The sequence below is a fragment of the Rhipicephalus sanguineus genome, chromosome 1 (assembly GCF_013339695.2).
Source record: "Rhipicephalus sanguineus isolate Rsan-2018 chromosome 1, BIME_Rsan_1.4, whole genome shotgun sequence".
NCBI lineage: Eukaryota > Metazoa > Arthropoda > Arachnida > Ixodida > Ixodidae > Rhipicephalus > Rhipicephalus sanguineus.
The window spans coordinates 152,155,673-152,171,922 of NC_051176.1; the positions used below are offsets into that span (position 1 = coordinate 152,155,673).

The 16,250-nt window shown below is 48.3% G+C and overlaps 1 protein-coding gene across 1 annotated transcript in view; it reads left to right on the top strand.

Annotated features, from left to right (window-relative positions):
• LOC119400360 (receptor of activated protein C kinase 1) overlaps positions 1-16,250 on the top strand; it is a 49,183-nt gene that overhangs the window by 21,410 nt on the left and 11,523 nt on the right. Inside the window, exon 5 of the mRNA XM_037667378.2 lies at positions 3,076-3,216. Coding sequence (XP_037523306.1) covers positions 3,076-3,216 — 141 coding nt within the window. The remainder of the gene's footprint in view (positions 1-3,075; positions 3,217-16,250) is intronic.

Consider the following 16,250-nt stretch of genomic DNA (forward strand, 5'->3'; position numbering starts at 1 on the left):
GCGCAGTGACGTAGGCTAGCGCAGTAAGCTGCGAGCAGTGTTCAGACATGTCCGGGCACGTGGTGCCGTGTGGGGAAGACCGACGCATGGCTCGCACCTGGCAGAAAGGCCTGGCGGCATAGCCACGATAGCCATATCGCAAATTAACGGCGGTTCCCGGCGCTCGAGCTGTGCGGGGCCAGCACATGCTAGCTGGGGAACGAGGCACCAAAGGGGAGGGCGCGCTCGATTCCCGCAAGTGTTGGTTACACTAAACCGAGGTTTCCAAGCGCGATTGGCAGTCAACCCCAGTAAACGGCCCAACTGCCATTTCACCTGCCGTGTAACTGTGGTAAAGGTGACCTGTGTAACGGGTTTTCGTCGAAACGCTGTGAAAACCACTGTCATTTTGAGGCGTCACGGGACTGACAGATTGTGCAGGAGTACTCGCCAATGAATGCTTGGGAATTAGTAGACAAGTGCTTACTACATCAACACATTTGTGTTGGCTAAATTAATGCACAAATACAGTAGACTTCCGTTACTGGGAACTTTTCTGATTTTTCAAGTAATTTAATCTCAGCTGAAAGTCCCAACTGGCACCCCATACATCCCAATGAGATCAAACTTTCATCGCTTCGATCATTTGCCGAATAATTCGTTCTTGGCTGGTCAGCTTACATGTATCCAACCCAAGTAGTAACCATAGTGACTGTTTCAATAGCAGCAGTGTCTGACTTCATGGCACTTGGGAAACAGTGATTGCATCAAACTTGTTTCAACTCCCTCCGAAATCACTTCTTTCCGACCAGCCTCGAAAGATTTATTGCAAGAACGGTAGCTTTTGAGGAACTATTACAGCATCTCATGTAGCATAACAACCATGGAAGAACGAAAAATGAGGAAGGAGTGTTGCACAACACAATTGAAGAAAAAAAATTCGTCAGGTGTTACACTCTTTTAACTCAAGAAGACGAAAGCGTAGCTGCACTTGAAAGGCAAATAAGCTGCAACAAGCAAGTGCATATGTTTCGCATTAATCTACCCTTTGAACGGCTCAGCAAGCACTTTGTCTTTATCTTTGTCATCGATGGGGCTGAAAGCAAGAACCCCAGGTGTTCTAAATTAATACGGAGACCCCCCCACTGCAGTGTGCCTCATAAACGTGTCATGATTTTGGCACATAAAATGGCAGAAATTAATTGTTGGCGACAAGTCTTGTTATGTGTTCTCATGGCTCTTGAGATATGCTTGCGTCAAAGTACAGTGTAGTGAAGTGGTTAGTCCTGACTAGGGTGCAATTTTTGCAGTTTGCAATTTTTGAGGAGCCCATTTAATTTTTGAGGAGCCGTTTGATAAATGCATTTGGCAGAATACTTTATAGGGATGACTTTGTACATCAAGCAAATAAAGATTCATTCCATGAAGATGAAGTTTGCTGGTTTCATCACTTTTTACTGCCAGGATAGTGAATAAGCTGTTTTTCTTGCTAAAAAATTGGTTATGTGTTCAATTTCTTTGTAGTTTAGGTAGTCCAATGTCACTTTGAAGTTAATTTTCTTATTAGGGGCGAAGCTCCTTAAGGCGGCACCCGTTCGTCCCTCGTCGTGCTCGTAGTAGTGAGTAACAAGTCTTACCCTTTGACCTCCAAGGTGGTGCCGGTGGGAGATTTCTCCTGTGCGTTGTTGAACAATAAAAAATTCGCAGCGTGCGCGTTAACTAAAAGCCGAATTCTTCTGTCTCTGTAGAAGTGTAAGTGTTAGCTAAAAGCCGACTTCTTCTGTCTCTCATTCCCATTAGCAGCCATTGTTTACCTCCAAGGTAGTGCCTGGTGAGATTTCTCCTGTGCGTGATTAAACAATAAAAATTTTGTTCAAAACGCCGTTGATTGATGAAATAAACCAACGAAAGACGCCAGATGTTTTGTAAAAACAAAACGAAAGAACGCCAGATGTTTCTAAAGCAAAACGAAAAAGACGCCAGCTGCTTAACGAAAGACGCAAGGTGTTTTCTAAAGCAATGGTTTTCTAAACAATGAAAATTCACAGCGTACATGTAAAATTAAAGTGAGCTGCAAGTCGTCATAACTCATCGAACCTTTAGTATAAACGCGCCCGATCTCACGTCGGTGATGATGTACTGGGCAGAATTCACGGAAGATTCACGGTTTACCGATGAACCTCCGCAGCTTCGCCCACTCATCATCATTCACTCCGTGGATATGCTGTGATTTTTTGGACCCAAAAAAATTAGAGTGCGTGTTCGATTTGGGGACATGTTAGTATGAGGCCAAGTACTACTGCCAAGTGCTGCCGTATGCATTGGCACATGTTTGTTGCATTTCCTGCCCCTTTCTTAATTCAACCAGTTTTGGCTGATCTTTCTGTGATGAAATAATGGGGATTCACTGTACAGTTATTATTTTACACAAAAGCAGTGTGGAAGCTTCGATTCTCATCATCTAATGACTTTCTTCGAAATGCAGCCATTGCATGACTTTATCTGAGACATGCCTTTCAGTACCCCCACGAACATCCTGATAATATTTTCGACAGTGAGCTTGTTGGCAACAGGTCGTCCATTGATTGTGAGGTAGCTAGCAAGTTTGATGCCAGCATACGTGTTGCAATAGAATCTGTTTATTCTCAATTGCTGCCACCGTGTTTGATACATTGCGTGCACTGTGCACCGAGTCAGAACGAAACTTCTGCGTGCTGTGCAGAACTGTGGACAGAACCATAGTAGCTAGTGACATCATGGTAAAGAGCATGAATGTAGTTCTGAGGCGTACATGTGACCCACACACACTGTCAAAATGAAGCTATATTTCATTGCATCCTCTGCATATTAAAAATACCCAATAGCTTACAGTATGATCATAGACAGCAACCGTGTAGTTTTGAAGGCACAAGGCCAGTGCAGTCATACATTATAGAAGGCTGCCCTGTGATGACATTTTGTGGCAGAATAGTCTGTGTTGACTGACTTTTGTGTCCTGCAATGCCGAGGGCTGCTTCCTTCACATTAGTGTTTATAATGACTGTCATGCTGGCTGTGGTGATAAAATACTTTTCTTGATGTCATGCTGTTGCTTAGGATTGCAAAGCCAACCTGTGGGACTTGGAGAAGAGTGAGCTCAAGTGTGTTCGTGAAAACCAAGACATCATTAATGCATTGTGCTATAGTCCAAGCAGGTACTGGCTTTGTGTTGCCACAGGACCATCCATCAAGATTTGGGTAACTATTTTACTGTTTCAGTACCGCATGAAAATCCTACGAAGCATACCCATATTGTGCCATTTTGCTATGATTTGTTAGCAGAAATAAATTGTTTGCAGTATCTTGCTCTCCAGAGCCTCAAGCCTGCAGTTGCACTTTCAATGTACTATTCGTAAGATCACTGCTGTTGAGTAATGGCATTAGAATGCCTTAACAGTCATAGTATTCAGACTGCCTGACTATAATCCTGTGTACATTGTGTAAATGCAACTAATGCTCTTGTCACTGTCATGCAGGACTTGTATTAGATTGCCAAATGTGCAGTTAAAACTTTGTATAATGAAGTCGGTAAATTTATCAACTTACTTCAATATATAGAGACGTTATATATCGAAATTCGGTCTTTTATGCAAAGTATGGTCACAGATTGGTTCTTTTTTACTTGGAAGGTGCTGCAAGAAATGTGAAAAAATGATAGGACAAAAAAAAAACTGACTTCAATAACATAAATAAAAATCACAGTTTTGTTAAACCTGAGAGCTGCCACACATATATGGTTTGATGCCATGCTGAGGAAGTCCACTTCACAGGGCTCTACAACACTCATTGAGCCAAAAGAAACACTGGTCCAGTGCAGTGTAGTAATCACTGTAAGTGAAGCTATTGCACCCATTTCGCCACCGTGACTTCCCATCAATACCTCAAATCGGGGGCATTATACCAAATGCTGTTTACCAAACCAAGCCACTTGCTCTCCACTCAGTCAGTGAACACACTACTACAAAATTTGTCACACGCCACAAAAACAAAAATGCTTTGATTTGAAATTGCATGAAAGCAAGGAGACAACCTGAATTCTGGCTGCTTTGCTCACAGTGGCCACGTTTTTGTTTTGCGACATTTCTTGCAAATCTATGAAGAATTGAGCAAGACCCAGTATGATGTAAAGAAATTCAGTTGCACCTATGCGTTAGTCTCGCAAAAGTCTTGTAAGTCTTTTTTTATTACAGGAAATCCACATAACCCTTGCATAACTTTCTTGTGCTGTTAATGGGTGGCAGGTTACTGCGAGCTGCTAAAAATTTTTTCAAATTGGGAATCATGGAGACCGCAGCATATGTTTCCTACGCAAACATAATCGCTTGCAAGAAAACTGAGAGGCCATTGAATTTAGTATTGTGCTGCCTCTAAGGCTACTCGTGCTTGTCATTTGCCACATGGCGACAACAAAAACGCCAAATCCCAGCCCTGCAGTTTGTAGATGGGGATGTGGGGTTATATGTCGGGACGAGTAATACAGTAGACTCTCGATAATTCAAACTCTGATAATTCAAACTTTTGGTTAAAACAAACAAATCTTAAACTTTTGGTTGTCCCACTATGTTTTCAATGTATTTTAAAGCTGCTTAATTCAAACTGCCTCACTGCACAAATTCAGTTATTTCAAACTTTTTGTTTGTCCATGTCTGGAAATATCTGCTGCCTTTGTTGCTTCTAGCTGAACATTCACGTTTTTCTATTACTAACAGGTGCAAATAAAGCTGATTGCCTGCCTACAAAACGGCCAAACTAGCCGAACCTTCCGCACAAATAATCTCGTGCTGACCGACGGAAAAAAAAACTGTACAGTCTGGCCTTGATCTATCGCATGCCAAACGTTTCTTAAAGTCACTTTCTCTGCAGTATGCCATGCGAGAAAGTGTCCAAGATGTAGAAGGGGCTAGCAACTGTCGTGGGACACAACACATTTCGTCCCTTAATTATGCGCCCGTGCGCGCCTTGTATAATAACAAGTACCAGTATTATCGCTGATGTCTAAAAATTTTACTGGCAGTCATGCAGATCAGTCTATGATGTTGCTGCGGCACTAAGAAACAATAAACATTGCAGTGTTAGTTGGTGTGTTGCCCTGAGTCATATTTATGAGAACTTCTGATAATTCCAGCTTCTGATAATTCAAATAAAATCCTGAGGTCCCCTCAAGTTTGAATTATCGAGAGTCTACTGTATGCGAGAATATACATTATCGATGTAAATAGTGTCTCGAAATCCTCATACACAGCTGTGCGTACTCGTCAGGCTCCGGAAACGTCTAGTCTGCCATGGCCCTAACGTCGGCCTTGTTCTTCGATATAATACTCACCATGCTTCTTGGGATGCTCTACGCAGTGGCGACGTAAGGCTTCTTTTCCCCAAGTTCAACTGCATTGATTATCACGAGCTTTTGCGGGGAACAGCAGATTATTCTCTTTTACGGTATCCATCAATGTAAACAAAGTAAGCGGAGAAGCGAACGGTGACCCCACACAATGGGCCGGCGGCGCAGCGACGAGGAATCATGGGGGAAAGCACGTGATGGCAAGTGGTAGTTTGTACTCGCTCTGTGCAACATCCTCCTAATCGCGCCACTCGGTCTCCCAAATGCATGCGGGAAAGACCCCTTCCTTGAGGAGAAGCCAAAAGTTTGCGAGAGAAAGCCAACTTCTTGGGCATTTGTTTTATCTATCAAGTGTTCCAGCTATTTTTGTTCGATGTAGCCATTGATTTTCCTATGCCTTGACGTTGAAGCATTGCTGTGATCAAAAGTAGTTCGATATCAAGGATAATTTGATCTACTTGAGTTTGATATAGTCAGTTTCTACTGCACAGTAATTGTAGCAAGCATTTGTAACATGGCAAGATGTCATGCCAGTAAAAAAAAAAGTGCTCCTGTAAAGAAGATTGTCTACTTCATAAGATAGATCGTTACAAGAACTTACCCAAAAGTTTTGTTCTCTTTTCTTCCTTTTTTTGGTTGATATAATACACCATAAGGTCACAGTTCTTTGAGAGTGCAAAAAAATCACTCCACGAACATTTAGTATGCTCAATTTAGAGCTTGCAACAAATGCAGCCAGGATTAGGACGTAAAGCTGAAAGACAATGCTGTAAAGTCACAGCAAATGGACATGTTGGTCTCTTGGTATTGTGCACCGCACTGATGCATGCAATCGTTCTTTCGCTGCTCATAGCTAAGAACATTGTTCACTCAATGAAGGGCGAAAACATGATAGGAACCGCCTATGTTTTAAAGAAAAGTGAGAGTGGAGGCTGAAGCTGTACCTGTCTAAATACACAAAACCATAGAATGTATGGTGCCTCTCAGCAACATTGTCCTTGTGTGACCTGCAACCACTGCAACAGGCATGGTTGCAGTTCACAGCTTCGTAACAAGATATCACACATGCATGCTGTGAGGCAGAAAAAATTTAAGTGGCTCCTCACCTTGCCACATTGGAAATTCTCATTACCTGTTTGAAGTTGTAGGAGGATATTTACCGAAATAAAAATGCATTTTAAATTCGTAGTTCATTGTTGGTCTAAGTGGAATAAATTGCACTGTGCTTTTGGCTTGCCTACAAGAGACTAGCTTCACTACCAATGAAGACTTACTGTCCCTATATTTCAGCTGGCATCTGCTAGCGCTGCATATTCAGTGGGGCTTGTCACGTACATCATGTTCACGTGACGAGCCCCACTTCCTCCTTTTCTTTCTTTTTTGCTTTTCAGCACATTGTGTCTGTATTCAATGAAGAACCAATATCATAAGCTGAGGAGCACCTGTTTCGCAGAGAGAATGCCTCTTGCAGAGGCACTCTCTCTCCAGTGCTTCTCCTTTGATGGGTGGGAGGGGGAGGGGGGCGCACAGCCTTCTGTTTCAAATTTTGGCCATTTTCACGCTGCGGCATAGTGTCACATTATGTAGGCATGATTCCTCTCACTCGAGCTATGCAGCACGCTTGTTTGTTTGCCATGCACAACCCCATACCTGCCAACTCTCCCGATTTGCCCGGGGAACTCCCGATTTCTGACTTGTATTCCCGTTTGTACGATCGCGGCCATAAATTTCCAAATCTCCCGATAAACTGCCTCAACCCAATTTCGAAAAAAAAAACTCAAAAACTACAGTACCAGTGTATGACAGCGAGACCACCGCTGTGGCACCCTGTCGTGCCCGCGGTAACCATGCAGCACACAAGTGCTTCTGGCGCTGTGGTTGTTCTGAAGCATGACAAAGCTCTGCAAGCACGTGGTGCTCACCGGTGTTGTACTGCGTAAGTTTGACTGTCACATAGTAGCGAAACCCAGATAGCGCTCTTTGAAGCAGTTTCATTAGCTAAGCACCAAGCAATGTCTGCCAAGGCGTCTAGCTTGCGAGGCACGTTAAAATAGAAAGCGTGCACTGGCCAGCGTGCCAGTGGATTTGAAACTGACGATATGAATCAGTAAATACTGTGGTAGTAGTGTGTTCAGTCCAAGGCAAGCGACCCACTCAGGTCCATACAGTTAGAAAGAGCATGGACTTTACTAAGCTGCGTGCTGCCTCATGTGAACGTGGGAAGAAACAAAAGCAGACGACCATTGGTCGAGACAGGAAGTACTAAGAGGGCTTACATCGATGTGTCCGACGTGAGATAAATTTATATCCGTTGTTTATTAAACTTGAAACTACCAATATAAACGTTACTGAGGATGCATTCGCGATCATGAAACCGGCCATTGGCCGTATCCATTTCAGTTTCCTGAGAGGAGAACAAGCCATTTTCGGCTGTCCGTGAAATGAAAGTGCATATTCCGTGCACTGTGCAGTGCTATATTTGTCTTGCAGTTCACAAGAGCCTCCACTATTGATCTGCAGCGAATTCTGAGGGTTCAGAAAGTGTTGCAGGGCCCCTTTGAAGTGACCATCTGAAATAAACACGAATTTTGTTGTATGTTGAGACCCTTTGAAGTGACCATTTGAGATAAGGACCCGAAACAATTGTTTTTCTGACCCCCCCCCCACCCCACCCCACCCCCACCCCTTGCTCCTGCCGCGGCGAGTCTCCCGATTTCAAAAGTCCCTAGGTTGCCAGGTATTTAACTCTCTTGAGGGGCCCTTAAAGGGACACTAAAGGCAAATAACAATTTATGTCAGAGGGAAAGCTCAATGTATGACAACTTCTGAAACGGCAATATTATCAACAGCAGTGCCCTACTTACCGAGAAATTAAGCTAAATGTATCACCTGATGAGCACCACGAGTGGGACATTTTCGAAGTGATCCCGATGATGTATGAGAGCCTGCCTACAATAAATCACTAGTAATCAAACTAGCAGCAATAAAAAAAGAACCTTCCGTGCATCAAAAGACTTAATAAAATGCTGTTTGTTCGTTTCCGTTTGATTCATGGAAAAAAGAACCTCTGTGGCATTGCCATGGAAACGGTGCGCGTGGTTCAAAAGTTCCGTTTTCGCCGAACTGCGCTTCGCCCGGCGCCCTGCTTCACTCATGCGGTCGCGTCTCAGTGGTAATTTCGGGATCGCGCACTGCCGCGTGTGTTTTGCGCGCTCGTGAAAGTCGCTCTGACAGAAAGTTCGACAAAATGCCGCATGCAACGATGCAGGCACTACGAGCCCTCAGCAGCATACCGCGTTCATCAGGGCTCAAGTCGCTGAATTGGAGCCCAGCGTCGCGAGCCAATGTCTCGTTGTCAAGTTCTCCGTCCACATCCATTGCGGCGATTGCGGCAAACTTCGATGGCCGTTGTTGCTGCTGTGGGTCCCGCTACTTTCGCTCTGCTGCTACTAGTGTTGGCGGCCGCGCAGTAAAGGCGGGCAACGTTGGGCACGGCAGCAGTGACGTATGAAAGTCGGATTTTAGGCGGGTGATTTGAAGTGCGCTAACGCGATGCGGACCACTAAAATGTGATTTTATTTCAAAATAAGCACTTCCATGGCATAAAAGTAGCACTATGAGGTTTCTGGACCGCTATTTCAACAATCAACGTCGACTTATTAATTTGCCTTTAGTGTCCCTTTAAAGACATATTCGTGTCATCTTCTGTGATAACCTTGGCATTGGAGATCTCTAGTGCTGTAAAGTTTTGAACAATTACATGGAATGCATTTGTTGGAAATATACTACATGGTTATTAGGAATACATCGGTTGGAAACCCTGAAATATTTTTTCTATGTAAAGTTTCCCCTCCAGATTTTGTGTGGCCGAGTAAAACAGCAGTTTTTTTTTCTTTCTCTGACTCTCTCAAACGTGTTCGAGGGTGAGGGGGACGTCACCAAAAAAGCGAGCTCAACAAAACTTTTAATATAAGCCCCGATGAAGAGTGGAACCCTCCTCAAGCTGTTGGCCGATAAATAGGTTTTAACAGCGGAGCTATTTACCCCTTTGAGACACTATGTACACAATTGTGTACACCACTTGTTTTTGTTATTTGTATCAATTAGCGGCTAAGAAAGAGCAAAGTATATTGAGCTTTGGATGAAGTGAACCCCCTGCATTATAGATCTGTCTTCATTAACTTCATTTTTCAATTTGCTGTTGCACATGATCACTTTGCCCAAGGCACTACTATGCTCGACGAGGCGTTCGACGTGCCGCTTCCAGCGAGCCATGACAAAAGTATGACTTTTCTTTGCTCAACATGGACATAACCGAAAAAGTATTTGCACCATATTGTCACGTGGTCGTGACGTCGACGAACACAGCAGTCGGCGTTTGTAGGATGAAACTTTATTTGGCCGAACTTGTGGCCGGAAAATGAGAACTAGAACTACAGCAATACACGCTGTACAATGATAGCGGCGAACAGGGCGTCGTCTGTCGATCAACTGACAAGCGGTCAAGTGCGTCGGTTTTTATACAGGTGCTATGGAACTTTCCAGCGATATCGCTGGTGGCGGCGTTATCTCTCGATAAAGCTGGAACATTCGCGTGCGGCGCGAAATCTTAACAAAACGATCTACTACAATCGAGAAGTCTCTCGAACACTGCTTCGCGGGCAGCGTCGAGCGTTGATAACCGCCCTTGCAGGTCAAACCCAAAAAACATCAAAATAGGACAAGAAGTGGGCGTGGCATTGCCCCCCTCTGAAAAAGCATCGTCCCGATGCTTGTGAAAGAACAAAGAAGAGAAAAAAAACACAAGTGCATACATAAATAAATTACAATAACAAAGGTAAAAGTAGCGTCCCCAGATTCGCTAACGTGCAAAAAACGGCTTAAGACGCACGACATGGACGACTTCAGGTCGTGCGCGGCGTCGCTGGGAGTTTGTAATGCCGTCCGGGATGACCTCGTAGTCAAGAGCGCCGAGACGTCGAAGAACCTTGTAGGGTCCGAAGTATCGCCGAAGGAGTTTTTCGCTAAGGCCACGTCGGCGTATCGGCGTCCAGACCCAGACGCGGTCGCCGGGCTGGTATTCCACGAAGCGTCGTCGCAGATTGTAGCGACGGCTATCGGTGTGCTGCTGGGTCTTGATGCGCAGGCGGGCGAGCTGTCGAGCTTCCTCGGCACGTTGTAAGTAAGCGGCGGCGTCGAGGTTTTCTTCGTCGGTGACATTCGGTAGCATGGCGTCCAGTGTCGTCGCCGGGCTCCTTCCGTAGACCAACTTGTACGGCGTCATCTGCGTCGTTTCTTGGACGGCCGTGTTGTAAGCGAAGGTCACGTACGGAAGGACGGCGTCCCACGTCTTGTGCTCAACGTCGACGTACATGGCCAGCATGTCGGCGATGGTCTTATTTAGACGCTCGGTGAGGCCATTGGTCTGCGGGTGGTAGGCGGTGGTGCGGCGGTGGCTCGTCTCGCTGTATTTTAAGATCGCCTGAGTTAGGTCCGCAGTAAAGGCGGTACCTCTGTCTGTGATGAGGACCTCTGGGGCGCCATGACGCAAGATGATGTTCTCCACGAAGAACTTTGCTACCTCGGCGGCACTGCCTTTGGGCAAGGCCTTTGTCTCGGCGTAGCGGGTGAGGTAGTCAGTTGCTACGACGATCCACTTGTTGCCGGAAGTCGACGTCGGGAACGGCCCCAGTAGGTCCATCCCGATTTGCTGGAACGGCCGGTGAGGTGGTTCGATTGGCTGCAGAAGTCCCGCTGGCCTAGTCGGTGGTGTCTTCCGTCGCTGGCAATCTCGGCAAGTCTTAACGTAGTGGGCGACGTCGGCAGGAAGGCGTGGCCAGTAGTATTTTTCCTGTATCCTCGCGAGCGTGCGGGAAAAGCCGAGGTGGCCAGCCGTCGGGTCGTCGTGCAGGGCCTGCAGAACCTCTGGTCGCAGTGCCGAAGGTACAACGATGAGGTAGTCAGCCCGGGCCGGAGAGAAGTTCTTCTTTACGAGGACGTCGTTTTTCAAGAGAAATGACGCCAATCCCCTCCTGAATACTTTTGGAACAACGGCGGTCCTGCCCTTGAGGTATTCCACAAGGCCCCGGAGTTCCGGGTCGGCTTGCTGTCGTTCAGCGAAGTCGTCGGCACTTATGGTTCCCAAGAAGCAGTCATCATCGTGGTCGTCCTGCGGCGGTGCGTCGACGGGGGCACGAGACAGCAGTCGGCGTCGGAGTGTTTTCTTCCGGACTTGTAAACGACGGTAATGTCGAATTCTTGGAGTCTTAGGCTCCACCGTGCGAGGCGACCTGAAGGGTCCTTCAAGTTGGATAGCCAACACAGGGCGTGGTGGTCGCTCACAACTTTGAAGGGCCGGCCGTAGATGTAGGGGCGAAACTTCGATGTAGCCCAGATGATGGCCAGACACTCCTTTTCTGTGGTGGAATAGTTGATTTCTGCCTTTGATAGCGACCGGCTAGCATAACTGATGACCCTTTCCAATCCGTCGGTCTTCTGCACAAGGACGGCGCCGAGTCCTACGCTGCTTGCGTCGGTGTGGATTTCCGTATCGGCGTGCTCGTCGAAATGCGCAAGTATCGGAGGCGTCTGCAGGCGTCGTTTTCAATTCTTGAAATGCCTGAACTTGCGATGTTTCCCACGTGAATTCGACGTCGGCCTTCGTGAGTTGCGTCAGTGGCTCGGCGATCCGTGAAAATTCCTTGACGAAACGTCTGTAATAGGCGCACAAGCCGAGAAAACGGCGTACGGCCTTCTTGTCGGTGGGCGTCGGGAAGTCAGCGATGGCAGCTGTTTTCCGCGGGTCCGGGCGAACACCATCCTTGCTGATCACATGACCCAAGAACAAGAGCTCCTCGTACGCGAAGCGGCACTTTTCAGGCTTCAAAGTGAGTCCGGAGGTCTTGATTGCTTGAAGTACAGCTTCAAGGCGCCGAAGGTGTTCGTCGAAGTTTGAGGAAAACACTACGACGTCGTCCAAGTACACGAGGCACGTCTGCCACTTCAAGCCGGCCAGTACTGTATCCATAACCCGTTGAAAAGTCGCAGGTGCCGAGCAAAGACCAAAAGGCATGACCTTGAACTCAAACAGGCCGTCTGGCGTTATAAAGGCAGTCTTTTCTCGGTCTCTCTCGTCGACTTCTATTTGCCAGTAACCGGTCTTGAGGTCCATCGACGAAAAGTACTTTGCGTTGTGTAATCGATCCAGGGTGTCGTCTATCCGGGGAAGGGGATACACGTCCTTCTTCGTGACTTTGTTCAGGCGACGATAATCGACGCAAAAACGAAGAGTCCCATCCTTCTTCTTCACTAGCACCACGGGGGATGCCCACGGACTCTTCGACGGCTGGATGATGTCGTCGCATAGCATTTCGTCGACCTGTTTTCTTCACGGCCTCCCGTTCCCGCGTCGAAACCCGGTAGGGACTCTGACGGTGTGGTCGAGCATTTTCTTCTGTTATAATGCGGTGCTTAGCAAGGGGCGTTTGTCGGACCCGCGATGACGACGAGAAACAGTCCTTGTATTGTAGGAGCAGGGTTTTGAGCTTATCTTGCTTGACCTTCGGAAGGCTCGGGTTGACGTCAAAATCCCGTTCGGGACCTCTATTTGTCGAAGCAGGTTCGACAGCATCGAAGAGGGCGAAAGCATCGCTGGCGGCTACACATTCGTCGATGTAGGCAACCGTCGTACCCATGTTGAGGTGCCTATATTCGTGGCTGAAGTTTGTCAGCAGTACCTTTGCTTTACCGTCATGCAGCTCGGCGATACCTCTTGCGACGCAAATTTGACGATTCAGGAGTAGTTGCTGATCGCCGTCGATTAAGCATTCAAGGTTCGCAGGTTTTCGGTGCCAACGGAAATAATGACGCTGGAGCGTGGCGGAACGGTCACCTGCTCTTCTATCACATTCAGTGCATGGTTCCCTGGCGTCGCGGGGGCGGGAGCGCTTTGTCTGAGGTTAGTGTTATCGACTCAGACCTCAGGTCGATAACGGCGCCGTGGTCACTTAGGAAGTCCATTCCGAGTATCACATCCCTGGAGCAGTCTTGTAGGATTACAAAGCTCGCAGGATAAGTGCGGTTATTGATGGTGACTCTCGCCGTGCAGACACCAATCGGCGTATCAGGTGGCCTCCAGCTGTCCGGATTTCTGGTCCACTCCAAGCGGTCTTTACTTTCTTCAGCTTGGTGGCGAATGGCCCACTGACGACGGAATAGTCGGCTCCGGTGTCGACGAGAGCTGTGACGCTGTGGCCGTCGATAGAACATCGAGGCCGCTTGTTCGTCGTCTTGCGTTGCGGTTAGGTCGTGGCGTCGGATCACGGCTTCGTCGATTTGTCCCGCTGTTTCGACGTTGCGTCGTCAGGTTTTCTTCGGGCCGCGAAGTTTCGTTGTGAGGGCTCCGTCCGGTTTGCGTCGTGTTCTGAAGGTCTCGTCGCGTTGTCGTCGTCGGCGGCCGCGGAGGATCTTTCGGCAGTTCGTCGTACAGCAACCGCACCTCCATCGGTTGCTGCCCTAGTTTCCCGGATACGGGCTAGGCGACCGGCCCCGGTTTGGGCCAGTGTACTGCCGGCGGTGCGGTGACATGTAGCGGCCGGGCGACGGTGAGCGGGAAGGTCGTCGTTCTTCCCACTGTGTTCCGGTGAGGTAGTCGTCGATGTCGCGAGGCCGTTCGCCTGGCTGCGGGCGCGGCGCGTTGACGGCGAATCCTCGAAGCCCCATCTGTCGGTACTGACAGCGGCGGTACGTGTGGCCGGCCTCCCCGCAGTGGTAGCAGAGCGGGCGGTTGTCAGGGGCGCGCCAAACGTCGGTCTTCCTTAGCGTGTATCGCTGGCCGGCTGGTGGGCGGTATGACGTCGGTGGCGGCGGCGGTGGTGCCTGACGGCGGGACTGCTGGGGCGGCGCGGCGTCTTGACGTGGGCGAGGAGGGGGGGGGGGCGTTGCGTCGGGTTGCAGCAGCGTAGTTCATGGCTTGCGGCTGGGGCAGTGGTGGTTCAAGGTTGCCCAGCGACTGCTGGATTTCTGATCGAACGACCTCTGCGATCGAGTCCACTTGAGGCTGTGGTGAGGGTAATAGCTTGCGCAGTTCCTCCCGAACGATCGCTCGGATCGTTTCGCGCAGGTCGTCGGAGGTGAGGGCATGAACAGCTGGGCTGTCTTCAATCGTACGGCGATTGTACTGGCGGGTTCGTATTTCCATCGTCTTCTCAATCGTCGTCGCTTCTGAGACGAATTCTTGGACTGTCGAAGGTGGGTTCCGCACCAGACCAGCGAAGAGCTCTTGCTTTACCCCTCGCATGAGGAAGCGGACTTTCTTGTCCTCGGGCATGGCAGGGTCAGCGTGGCGAAATAGCCGGGTCATTTCCTCTGCAAAGATGGCCACGCTTTCATTTGGAAGTTGGACCCGTGTCTCCAGCAAGGCTGCGGCCCTTTCCTTCGGACGACGCTTGTGAACGTCTCCAGGAAAGCGCTGCGAAAGGCGTCCCAGGTTCGAAGAGTGGACTCGCGATTCTCGAACCAGGTCCTTGCTGCGTCTTCAAGGTAAAAGTAAACGTGGCGCAGCTTGTCCTCGGAGTCCCAGGTGTTGAATGTTGAGACGCTTTCGAAAGTCTCGAGCCAGGTTTCCGGGTCTTCGAATGACGACCCGCGGAAGGTTGGCGGCTCCTTGGGCTGCCGGAGTAGGATCGGCGCAGGCTGCACGGGGTCGGTCATCGTCGCTGCGGTCGGTGTTGGGACCTGGGGCTGCCTGCTGTTTTCGGGAAGGAGCCCGTACTCTGGCTGCAGTCCCTTCTGCCTGCGGCTTGTTCGACGATCCGAGTTTTCTTTGCCGTCGTCCTCCTCACGGCTTGGGCTTGGGTCAGCGCTTCGCGGGGGCGTCCGGATCATGGAAGAAGCAGCACCTCCACCAGATGTCACGTGGTCGTGACGTCGACGAACACAGCAGTCGGCGTTTGTAGGATGAAACTTTATTTGGCCGAACTTGTGGCCGGAAAATGAGAACTAGAACTACAGCAATACACGCTGTACAATGATAGCGGCGAACAGGGCGTCGTCTGTCGATCAACTGACAAGCGGTCAAGTGCGTCGGTTTTTATACAGGTGCTATGGAACTTTCCAGCGATATCGCTGGTGGCGGCGTTATCTCTCGATAAAGCTGGAACATTCGCGTGCGGCGCGAAATCTTAACAAAACGATCTACTACAATCGAGAAGTCTCTCGAACACTGCTTCGCGGGCAGCGTCGAGCGTTGATAAACCGCCCTTGCAGGTCAAACCCAAAAAACATCAAAATAGGACAAGAAGTGGGCGTGGCAATATTTTTAGCCTGAGATGTCGTTCTATTTATGCAAAAACAGAGCAAGAATGACTTCAGAATAAAGAGATATTTAATTACAATTTAATTCGGAGCAATTACTATAACACGCATAAATTACCGCATTATGGCATTACTTTTGTTGCTATAGGATATCGAGTGCCTTGAAAAAACGTATCAATTTGAAGTATTTAGATAGTACAGTTCTACATAGGTGGCATCTGAAAGGGTTAAGCTCAGAGAAGCCCCGTTTGTCACGAACAGAAATTATCATCATCATGAACCAGCACGCACTCTTCTCATCCTCTTCATCTGCTGCTTTGCTCCCAGAACAGGTGCGCCGATTTGTCTGGTGTGAAATGCAATAACTCTGATGGGCGAGAGAACGAACACAGAGAGAGAGAGGAAAAGAGAGAAATTTTTTATGAAAAAGAATTCTGGCAAGGCGGGATTCGAAACTGCATACCCATGATCCGAAGGCAAATAGCCTTGTATAGTATAGTATAGTAGCAAATGATGAAAAAGGGGGTGAGGAGGGTTAACATAACCTAGCATAGCCTTGTATAGTATAGCAAGGGGTGGG